Source organism: Myotis myotis, unplaced genomic scaffold (genome assembly GCF_014108235.1).
Source record: "Myotis myotis isolate mMyoMyo1 unplaced genomic scaffold, mMyoMyo1.p scaffold_m19_p_16, whole genome shotgun sequence".
Taxonomy (NCBI): domain Eukaryota; kingdom Metazoa; phylum Chordata; class Mammalia; order Chiroptera; family Vespertilionidae; genus Myotis; species Myotis myotis.
Genome location: NW_023416320.1, coordinates 36,092,575 through 36,105,388, shown reverse-complemented (window position 1 = coordinate 36,105,388; position 12,814 = coordinate 36,092,575). Strand labels below are relative to the sequence as shown.

Genomic DNA, 12,814 nt, shown 5'->3' with positions numbered 1-12,814 from the left:
TCATATGAATCCTTGAAAATTTTCCCTCAGATTCATGTAAATATGGAGACAGATTTTTCTGTTAATAAAATGTGTGCTCTGGGAAGAAAATGAGAGCATTAAATCTCTCAAGCCCTTACGGCCACTCCAGGAGACTATGGAAAGCTTAGCATAAAGCCGTAATTATACCGTAGCTTCTGAATCAGAATTTACATTCAATAACCGCTATAGTCTCAAGTTGTAAGCAAATTTAAAATTTTTACCTACCACCCTTCCAAACAGACATTAAAAAGAAGGAAATTTTTGTTGACAAAATCAATACAGATGATGAAAATTACACCAAGTTCAAAAATATTAATGCACTAACAAAGAATACTTGAATCCCTATTTACTAAAACCCAATTGGTAAGAGTGACAATGTATAGACTTTTTACACGAGGATGTGTAAATTAGCATAAGTTTAAGTCCTCTAAAACTGAATTATAATCTACTGAACTGTGAGTAAATACTAGTGTAATTTTATTACTTACTCTATTTTTCCTGTTTTATTTGTGTTGAAACTCTTGAGTAGAATATTAACTTAATAATATTAAAATGTTCTATCCTGCATTACTAAGCAAATTATTTCATATGTAGGAGAAAACCAACCCTCTAGTGGATTTGCTGATATTTTTAAGGTTAGAAATATTATATTATAACTAAGTTTTCAAGTTCTCAGTCATTAATTCATGGTTTTAAAGAGGTATTGTCATTCTGATTGATTTTTTAATGTATGTATTTATTAATCAATTCATTCAACTATTTCTGTGTGTTTGTATATTCATTTATTCAACAAATACTATAAGTCACTAGAGACATTCTAGTAGGTGCTTCATAACAAAAGAATTTTTTATGAGGAGTGAGTTCTGTTCTGTTCTTGTCTGGGTTCAGTTCTTCCTGTTTATTGGTACAATATCTAGTGGGATAAAAAATATGATGAATTTGCCCACCCAGTGTGACTCAGTGGTTGAGCGTTGACCAAGGAACTAAGAGGTCATGGGTTTGATTCCCAGTCAGGGTACATGCCTAGGTTGCAACTCAACCCCCAATAGGGCGTATAGGAAGCAAGTGAGGTTTCTCTCCTTTATAGATGAGGTTTATAGATGAGGTTTCTCTCTCTTAAAAAAAATCAATAAAAAACATTTAAAAACATAATGAATTCCATTCAATGTAATGTGAGACAACTGTGAGGTCCTGCCAGAATATTTTTGAATTTACATTCTAGTAGGGACAATATATATCCTAAAAAAAAAAAAAAAATCTTAGTTTCATGCTTGGAGCTCCATTTTTTAAAGTATTTTAGTACACTGCTGATTAACAATAATTGGTGTGTGCATATGTGCGAACTACTTTGTCCTATGTACTTACTGTTTTATAAGTCTATATGATTTTCAAAATACACTGAGGGGAAAATGATTCTCTAAATTGATCAAATATTAGAGCTTATCTTATCACTTCATTTTAGAGAAGAAGCAACTGGAACATAGAAAGATAAAGTGATTTTGTCAAATTCAAAGTCTCTGGCAGTACTTGAACTACAAACTACCTCTGTTGTAATTGGGCATGCTGCTAGAAATTAGAAAACTCTAGACTTTAGCTTTATTCACCTTTTTCCTGCCATTATTTTTACTTTTGCTGTGTGTTACAATAGGCTTTTATGCACAAAATTATACCCATTCATAGAAATATTTTTTGAGCCAAATTCAGTGTGGATACAAAGCTGAAATAAAAATCACATTAGCACTTTCGAATAATACCAATAATATTGAATTATTGAATTTGGTTATTTTCTAACATAAGTGGAAAAGAATATATTGAATCAGAAACTCATGTTTTCAGATTTGTTCATTAAATCTACAGATACTTGAATGTCAAGAATGCAGAAGTTTAAGAAAGGACCTTAAACGTAATAAATACATTGTCCCTCAGTGGACACAAGTAAATATAATCAACATATTACTGGTGTATTGTTTAAATTTCCCCCAAAATTGAGTTTCTATAATTCTCAGTTATTATGAATATGATTGCTGAAGATACAGATTTGTAGATTGGTGGATTGGGGGGGTTTTGAGAGAATTTTAAAAAATAATGGGCCAGTAGTTAAGTAATATCTGTCTTATGTCAACAAATGGCCAACAAATGGCCAACATACTGCCCAACTTCTGCTGGCAGTGTTAAAAGTCTCAAGTGTTTCATGTCACTAGTACTATAAGAGATTTGAGTGCATGTAAACTATCATTATTTCATTATATTGTGCTACACTGGCATTGGTGTATGTTCCCATCACACTTTATTTTTAAATGTTTATTGGGTAATACTTGACATATAAAAAGCATATTCAAAATATATTTATGCATAATATGTAGTGTATTTATATTACAAAACACGATGAAATAAACACCCAAGACACCACCTAATTTAAGAATTAGGACTTTTCAATAATCTTCATTTACCTTTGCACAACTTTCTTATCCCACCTCCCTGTTTCCTCTACCCTCTGACAATAACCATCATTTTGAGTTTTTCATTCCCTTCTTTAAATACAGTTTTATCACTTATGTATGTCTTCTTAAGAACACACTACTTAGATTTGCTAGTTTTGAGCTTTTATGTGAATTTAATTCTATGACTTGCTTTTTTTTCTCAATCAATACTATGCTTTTAAGATTTATTCAGCTGTGAGCTATAACCTGCTCTTACCAGTTGGGAGTCCTCGCTGCCATTTCAGATTGGTTACTTGAATTCAACTTCAGCAGGAGCACATTATGGAAACCACCAATTTCTACAAATCAGGGCTTTCTCTTTTCAAAGAAACAGTTGGTAACATTTATTAGCATTCCACTAGTTTCATCCATCTTATGTGTAGTTGAAATGCATTCAGTTTCCTACAATATAACAATTCCACAATGTCTACCCATTTTCCTCTTCAGGAGCAATACTAAGAAGGGTTGTTCACATTTCATGGTACAAGACTTGTTCCGCTAAGATATTTTCTTAGAAGTGGAGTGCCTGGGTTTTAGATTATATAAATGTTCAAGATTTTAAGATAATGGAAAAGTTTCCAAAATTGTTTATGCCCACCTGTAGTGTATGACTTTTCTTTCATCTATGTCTTCACCAGCACTTGGTTTTGCCAAATTTCTTAATTAATGGCAAACAATTGGTTATAACACAGCACCTCTTTGTGGTCTTAATTTACTTTCCCTTGGTTACCAGAACATTAAGCATCTTTCAAATGTTCACTGGCCAATTGTGTTTCTCCTCTTCCATGAAATGTCAATTCATACCTATACCTGTTGCTTATTTTTCTATTGTTTTTGATTTTTATTAAATTATAGATGTTCGGGGGATGGAGGGATTGAACAAAAAAAAAATTGTAGATGTTCTTTATGTACGTAATCTGAATATTAATATTTGATCAGTTACAAATATATTTCAAATATATTTTCTTACTTTGTGGAATAGCTATTCACTTTTTATGGCATTCTTTGATGAACAGTTTCTAACTTTCTATAGTTGATTTTTCTATTTCATAGTTAAGATTTTTTCCATCTTGTTTAAGATGTCCTCTATCCAGATGTAAAAAAAAAAAAAAATGTTTCTATTGTTTCTCTTTTAATTATCCCAGCTGGATGTCCAGCTGCTTCCTACTAGAATACGGAACGGTGAAGCAGTGATGTACCTTTAATGCCATCGTAGTGACATTACACGTGCATAATTATTCAGCAACCATTTTGAAGTGCCCTGCCATGAACTTCATATGCTAAGCTAAGGAGTTTGAATTTTGTAATATAAAAAAGAGGGGTGATATAAGCAGCTTTCTTTGTAAAAAAAAAAAGATAATGAGCTAAAGAGGGGTGAGATAGTACAAAGACTATTTGAGACAGTACAAACATGGCTGTTAAATTAGACAAAGAAAGGACAAACGCACAGACCAGGCAGCATCAGGGAAAATGAAGAGGACGCTGCCTGGGAAAGGCAATTCTGAAGGCACACTGACATGATTTGAGAACAATTCAATATAAGGATGAGAGAGGGAACAAAATCAATATAACATTGACACTTCTGGCAGGGAAGAATAAAGGGGTCCACGATGTGAGAATGGGAGTGAGCAATGTAAAGTACCCCAAACAAGCTGGCATTAGTGACAAATTTTGGCAACAGCCAACATATGGTTGACCTGTTTGTACCCAAAACAGGCACAGACATTAAGAGCCTGCTCCTCAGAATCCATATTCTTTTGCCCTTAACCTCCCGATACCCATCCTGAAGGAGGGGTACACATATGACAGGCAGCTATGTAGGTATTGTGGGATTGAAAACTTACTCAAAGAATCCAGGATTATTTCATCTGGAGAAGGAAGTATTTGTGTCGTCTCCTCTGTTCTTTCTGCCAAGTTGTCTCCTTGGAGTCTAAATAATTAAAAAAAATAATTAGAAATAATTAGAAGTGTGAAGTACATTCCATAGGGGATGGGTACTCAAATCAGACATGCTTCTTCAAAGGAGAAATAAAATTGTACCAAAACCTTTGTAATATGGTGTTTTTGCTATACTACCCTTGAAAAGTCTTTCTTTTTTTCTCTCTCTCCTGTATACATGGGAAGGTTAGTTTAGGTAGAAACTGCTTTTCTTCTTGGCCTGATGGGAGGGCAGTTTATAAGCAAATGTTTTGACTGAAACTACAAGGGAGCGAGTGAAATAAAAACAAGAGCATACTCACCTGATTTCTGGGTCCAGTGGCATGAGAAGGTTTCCTTTCTACACAGAAGTTTACCAAACACAATTCTCTAAATAAACCAAACCTGAGCGAAGGCCTGCAGATCAAGGTAAGTCTCAATAGTGGAAATAGATTCCTAATGCATGTGACTTCCCAGGCTCTCAGACACTGTGGCTTCTTCAGGAGAGGAAGGCTGTGTAGGTACTTTTATGACAGTATATTTCTGAGCCTTTCTATCCACATCTCTACGCTGAGAAAAATAGACTCGCAGAACCCAATTCAAACAGTCTGGGTTTATATTACACTGTGAACTACGCTATCAAAGGAGGTAGAGCGCATCAATAAATGTTGGAACTCTGTCCTAAGGACAACAGATTAAACTCTGCTAATGTTGGATGACATTACATCAAACAATCCGGAGACTGGAGTTTTTTTTATCAGTTCTCTTACTTTTTTCTTGTATTTAGCTGAAGGCAAATGCCCTCACCAAAGAATATGAATAAATGCATAACATATAACATTAACATTTTAAAAAACCAAGTACATTTCATAACTGTACCACTCTTAAAAATTAAAATTTTCAACTATTTTATATCTTTGCCTTTGTATGCCCCAGTGGAATCATGTAATAATTTGCATTTGACATCTGCATATTCAAACATATGCATGTCTTTCTCTACCTTTTGTGTAATAATACACATTATAAATTATATTTTCATTTGTATTCCTATATTCAATTCTACATGTTTCTGTATATAGTATACATTTATACTTGCATGTATTCCCTTCAATACACAAACACACATTTGCTAATACTGTAAATAAGTAACAGCTAATTAAAGAATTTTCAAGGGTAACTTCCTGACAGTTATAATATTTTTTGGCCAAATATGTATATTTTATACATTTTTTAATTTTTCAACTATAGTTGATATTCAATATTATTCTTTATTTCATATACACAGCAAAGTGGTTAGAAAATAATGTACTTTACAGAGTGGTAGCCACCTGGTCTAATACCTATTTACTTCTATATTATTGACTATATTCCCTATGCTGTAATCTACGTCTCATTGACTATTCTGCAACTACCAATTTGTACTGCTTAATACCTTCATTTCTTTCACCCAGACCCCCAATCCCCCCCTTCTGATAGCTGTCAGTCTGTTCTCTGTGTCTATGAATCTGTTTCTATTTTGTTTATTTTGTTCATTAGATTCCACATATAAGTAAAACTATATGGTATTTGTCTTTCTCTGATTGGCTTATTTCACTCAGCATAATACCCTTGGATCCATCCATGCTGTCACAAAGGGTAAGAGTTCCTTCTTTCTTATGCCTGAATAGTATTCCATGGTGTAAATGTACCACAGCTTTTTTTTCATGCAAAATTATATGTATACAATAATTATACATACATACACTGTCAATATCAGACTTATCCAACATAGATATATTGAAGTAATTAGTAATTAGGGTTGAAATTTGATTATTTACTTAAACAGGCATCATTTGCATCAATGTTTTTATGTCAAAACATACAGAGTTAAATATCATAAAATAAAATGAAATATTTGAGTCCCACAAATAATTGCTGATGACTTTTTATGTACTGAGAAGATATATATGTCTCTCCTTCATCCCACCATTTATTACTTTCACTCTAATAGATGACTTATTTTCAAACAACATTTGCATCTATGAATGAAAAGAATAAAATCCTCAGATTATATTTGTTTTAGACCTAAAACAAATATAACAAAGGAAGTGAAAAGGAATAAAAATATATTTTTTTTGTACCACAGCTTTTTTATCCACTCATTTACTGGTGGGCTATTGCAAATAACGCTGCAATAAACACAGGGACGCATATATTCTCTCAAATTAGTGTTTCGAGTTTCTGCAGAAATGTTCCCGGATGGCCAATATATATATGAAAAGATGTTCGCATCACTAATCATAAGAGGAATGCAAATTAAAACCACAATGAGGTATCACCTCACACCTGCCAGAATGGCTGTTGTCCATAAAGGAAGAAACAGCAAGTGTTGGCAAGAATATGGAGAAAAGGGAACCCTAGCACAGTGGCAAGAATATGGAGAAAAGGGAACCCTAGCACAGTGGCAAGAATATGGAGAAAAGGGAACCCTAGCACACTGTTGGTGGGAATGCAGATTGGTGTGACCAATATGGAAAACAGTGTGGAGGTTCCTCAAAACATTAAAATAGACTTTATACTTCTAGTTAATTTTTAAAATTTTACTTGAAAAAACAACTCAACTTTTAAATGAGTGCTTTAGCTACGTCTCAAATCTGCCCAACTATTTCTTCTTTATAATAATAACTAGGATAAATACTTCACGAATCAACAATATATAAAATATTCTTTTTTGAGCTTTTTTCTAGCCCCACTTCACAAAAATTATCAAAGATAGGACACATGTAGGTACATGAGATGTTAAAAGGTATAAGTCAAAGTTGTTAAACATTGATAATGAGCTCCAACACATTTGGGCATTTAACATTAGGTTAAAAACCTAAATGGAAAATAAATCTCCATCAAAGGCAGGAAAAAAGCAATAAATAAATAAGTTGTAAATTTATTTTGCTCACTGCCAGCTTCAGTAAAAAGAAAAATTTATTTAACATTTATTAATATGCTCAATAATAAGCCAAATGTTGTGGAGATGCAAAGAAATGACAACTGTCCCTGATTTCACAGAGGCTGAGCTGAAAAGACAAGTGGCCATGAAACAACCCAACAAGTTGGGTGGCCCTGAATCTGGCTCATCCTTGTTCAAGCAGTGCCCTCCAGATACCTTGAGAGTTGAGTTTACCGTGACTTGGCACCAACTCCATGCGGAATGCTTCACAGCCTGCTATCCTTGAGTGCTCTGCCAATGTTTCCCAAGCTGTAATCCACACAGCACTACTTCTGTAAGAGGTTAATAGGTGCTACACAAACAAGGGTTGTGTGGGCAAGGCCAGGAAATATAGCCCAATAATAGTTACATCACTTTATTCCCTACAAGAGTTTTACTCAGACTCCTCAACTTTTTTTTCCTCTGCTTTCTAAAACTCCTTTTCTGTATTAAACACTCTTCCACATTCTCACCCTCTCAACAAAATGTGTCCTGCTCCTCCTTGTCATAAATGAAACCCTTTTCTCTTCTAAGAATATCACATCCCCCTTTTTCTCTACGAGTACAGCTTCCTAAACTTCACCTCAGATAACAAGGGATTATAAATATTAACCTGTTATCTTTCTGCCATGAAAGCTTTGCTCAGGCTTAATTTTTTTCTTCAACTCAAGTGTTAGTATTATCTTGACTGATTTTCATGTTCATGTATATTTATCCACTGCTTCTTTTTTTAAAATTTTAAATTTAAAAAATTTAATCTTTATTGTTAAAAGTATTACATATGCCCCCCTTTTCCCCCATTGACCCTTTCTGGCATGCACCTGGCCCCTGCCCCAGGCCTTCACCACACCACTGTCTGTGTCCATGGGTTATTCATCTATGCATACAAGTTCTTTGTTGGATCTCTTCCCTCCCACCCATCCAGCCCCTCTGAGATTTGACAGTCTGTTCCATGCTTCTATGTCTCTGGATCTATTTTATTCATTAGATTCCACATATGAGTGAGATCATGTGATACTTGTCTTTCTCTGAGTGGCTTATTTTGCTTAGCAAAATACTCTCCCGGTCCCTCCATACTGTCTCAAAGGGTAAGAGATCCTTCTTTTTTATTGCTGCATACTATTCCATAGTGTAAATGTACCACCGTTTATAATAGTTAAGATCTGGAAATAGCCAAAGTGCCCATCAGTAGATGAGTGGATATCCTCTGGTTTCAAAGTCCCTCCATCTCAGATCTGGCTATCTTCCCTCCACATCACCTTCCCTAACCCAAAGACCGAGAACTCGGAATTGTCCTACGTCAGAAATTGTTAAATACAATGTTCAGTTCCCTAACAACAAACTCACCCCCTTTAGGCCCTTTCAATGTCCTTAACACTTCCTCTTAATTAGACATCGATCTCCATTTGCTCTAACTTTTCTCCGGGGTTTCTGGCCCCTCCTGATTCCCTTCCTGCCATACTCAGCTGGATTGCTGTCTTCTCAGTTCCCATGGACCCATGTCCTTCTGCTATTACTGCCCAACCAGACCTAACCCTGTATTATTTTGCACATGTGCAGCTGAACAATGCTGGAGAAATCATGACACTCTAGGAGTAGTGAGTATAAAACAAAGGTCCCTAACTTTGAATTTGGGCTTCTTGGTTTGTTTTCCTTTCTTCAAGTCCTCTCAAAGTTTTTTCAAAAAGTTCACCTGCCTTTTGTGTCATCCAGGAAAGTTATGTAATCTGGAATGAAGACCTTCTACTCCCCCTCACATAGAACCTACAAAAGTCTTCACCTGGACGTGTATTTACCTCTCATAGAGGGTGAGAGGCCCTCTCTCCTATCCAGGGGTGGGGAACCTTTTTTCTGCCAAGGGCCATTTGGATATTTATAACATCATTTGAGGGCCATGTGGAAAAGGCCATAAGAAGTGGACTGATCTGTATAAAGTCTGTAGCTGGAGCCAATAGTATATCTCATCAACTGGGCTTAAGTTTGTGAGGGAAAGGGAGGCGTAAACAATATCGCCATTTTCTGTCCTGAGCCATTGTGGAGGTAAGGAAACAGGGAAGAGAAAATCTAGTGCAATTAAGTAGAATGTACTTGGGGACATGATAAGTTTCAAAGGCATTTTAGACATGTTGGTGGAGGTGTGAAGTCACAGGTGGATATCCATGTGGAGATGCTGAACAGACTGGGTCCTAGGATGAGGCTTCCACTTTCTGGGTTGCAAAATCTCTACAAAGAACTTCAGAATGTGGGATTCTATTCTTTTTATTAAAATATGTTTGAGAGAGAGAGAGAGAGAGAGAGAGAGAGAGAGAGAGAGAGAGAGAGAGAAAGAAACAGCAATATGAGAGAGATACATCAATCCCCAGCCTCCCGCAACCCAACCACCCCACCTGGATGTACCCTGATGGGGAATCAAACCAGCAAACCTTTGGTATAAAAGTTAATGCCCAACCAACCGAGCCACACCAGCCAGGGTGACATTCTACTCTATAATTTAGCTATTTTGAAGAATATGATACTCTATTGCACTGGAAAATAAATTGTGTATCATAATACATGTTGATTAGGCCAGGGGAACCACAATAAACAGTTTTGGTTTTAAGACATTTTGGACCATTATCTTCAAAGGGTTAGAAAATTAACTTATCTTTCCCCTCCAAAGTCTGCTTTTAATTCACAAAGCCTCTTTTAGAACATCAGTAATTGAGTTATTTCTAAGCCCCTTTCTAAATGTTCATTTTCCATTGTAAGATTCCATGGGTCTCCAGCATTATTTTTTTTGAGGGAAATTATAACAACTTATTGTCACTGACTCAATTTTGAAGTTTTAAAAAAAGCCAAAATTGTCATCAACCTAAAAAATGTACTGGAAGCCTCAGAAGCAAAACCCTCTTTTGAATAAGGAGTCTGCTATCTGGCAGGAGGCCTGTGTGTCTTTGCATGATCTCTCCAATTAACATTGAGAACGTCCTAAAGTCAGAGACCAGGCCTGACATCAGCAGGGCTTGGCACATTAATTCGCATCTCTGTTCCCCAGAATAACCATCTCACTGACATGGCAGCTATCTGAAGTCACTAACCACTGCTATACTTTTCTACCCTGAAAAATGTCGCTGCAGAACTGTGGAACTCTGCCTCTCCTGCCCCTTGTCCAGCTCTTCAGGGTATTAATTATTTGGACCTTCTTCCTCTCACTCCTTTTCCAAACCCTTGACTCCATCTAGGCATTCTTGCTTACCCTGGCCATGCCAGTTTGACCCTTGGGTGCTTACTTTGACTCTGTCCCTTGGACACTGTCCCTCTGGTCCTCTTAGAGCAGTGGTTGGCAAACTGCGGCTCGCGAGCCACATGCGGCTCTTTGGCGCCTTGAGTGTGGCCACGAAGTTTCAATTGCTCTGTACGTGCACGCCCGCACGTGGTATTTTGTCGAAGAGCCACACTCAAGGGGCCACTGTTTGCCGGCCACTGTCTTAGAGCATTCTCTGTGACTCAAACACAGCTTTATGTCCCAGCAAATACCCTGTCCCCACCCATCTCCTTTGCCAAAAGAAAATGCCTAGCAACACCTAGATTTTCCTCCTTATTTTAGTACTGTATTGATTTCAAGATCTTCCTTCTAGCATTCACTGGTAGGCAGTCTTGCTTTTTCTTGACTCCCACTGTTTGTGTGACATGAGGATAAGTAACAGTACATCGAGATGAAGCACCTTTCTCCTGAGAGCAGAATGGGTTAGAATAACATTCTCCTTCACCAGAGAGCTGTCTTTATATTCTGCATTTTAAATTCTCTCTCAGTGACAAGCACCTCGGAACATTCACCTCTAAAATGTCATGATTGATGGTGACATAGGGATAAAAACCATGCTCTTTCCCGTTCAATTTCCCTTTTAACTTCCTATCTCCTGAAAGTGAGATATGTGGACCAGCAAACCATCTGTAGCTCTAATCAGATTTATAGTTCTCTCCTGCATACCTGAGTGCAGACATGTAGCTGCCATCGGTGGCCTTATCTCCGCGGCTAATTACCCTCCTGGCAGAGGCTTCAGAATTTCAAAACCAAATCTAAGGAGAGTGCACATGGCGAATAGATATGTGGTGTTTTCAGTCTTTCCTGCTTTACCTCAAATCGAATGTAAAATGTCAACCCACAGTCAGGTCCAGCAGATGAGGCCCAGGGCAGAACTGATTCTTTGCATACCTTGGGAGACTACAGATTTTCCAGGCGGATAGGGCTGGAATGTGGGTCACCGACTCACACACCTTGGCCAGGTTATTATTCACACAAAGGACGAGCCTGGGAACTTTACAACCTTCCTGAAATCTGAGGCAGCCACGAGAAAGGATTAAACTCAAATTTCCAGACCTCTCTGGAGCTAAAGAAACTCCAAAAGAAAGCAGCCAAACTCGTGATGTCTGAGCCTGAAGGAGCCCTGGGCACCAGTATCCTCAGGCTTCCTTCCCCCGCATTGTTCATGCACACTCCCAACTAGACTTCACGTCCATAAAGTGATCTGGCAAAAGTGTGGTTCTCTCATAGCTTGAGGGAACGCTTTAAAAATCTACCTAAAGGTACATAGGAGGAGTGCAATGATATTTGCTGTGAATACATGATTGTACATATCCTTACTTTTTGAATTGTATTAGCATTAGTATCAGTATCACATAACTTTATAATTGATTTTAAGACTCGGACATTCATAAAGTTACTCTTCATCATGTTTTCTCTTGCTTCACTTCTGAAATTCACTTTGTTGGTCTGTTACGTATCTCAGTAACACAAGAGGGCTATAGTGAGAGCCTGATATTTTGGATCCATGAAGCTCTCTGGATGCCTTTCTCATGAATATCAAGGATCTACACTGTAATGATGTGTTCAGTCATTATCATTCTTGTTATTTTAATTCATAATTGAATTGTAAGTTCGGTAAGGGCAGCAACTGTAATTATATACACTTTGTGTGAAAAAGAAAAATCTACCTAAATAGAAATAGGCAGTTAGGTCCTTATTTGACACTGTAGAGAAGGGGCTCTTCAATTTTTAGGGTGCACTGGAATCACTGGGAGAGATTCTGAAAACACGGGTTGCCGGGCTCCACCCAGAGTTTCGGATTCAGCAGGTCGGGAGCATAGCCCCAGAATCCATGTTTCTACCCAGGTCCCTGGTGTTGCTGATCCCTCTGACTGGGGACCAGCCCTCTCTAGTTGCCCTCTATAGTGACAGCTAGGGAAGGCGAGGGGCCCCCATCCATCCTCACTGTGGCTGTAGTATGGAACTGTGTCTCAAATGCCAAAAAGAGAGAAGACACCACCAGAGGATGTTGCTGCGTATCTTTCACTTGCTGGGTATTGACTTTTAGCTGAACTCTACATTTAATTTCCCACCAGGTCTGATTGCACCTGACTGAGGCTGAAGATCTCAGAGTCGGCCTCCATCAGA

General features: G+C 37.3%; 1 protein-coding gene across 1 annotated transcript in view; it reads right to left on the bottom strand.

The window, feature by feature from the left end:
• Positions 1-12,814, bottom strand: part of CUNH8orf34 (chromosome unknown C8orf34 homolog) — a 241,430-nt gene that overhangs the window by 56,074 nt on the left and 172,542 nt on the right. Inside the window, 1 exon segment of the mRNA XM_036338220.1 lies at positions 4,346-4,431. Within this exon segment, the coding sequence (XP_036194113.1) occupies positions 4,346-4,431 (86 nt within the window).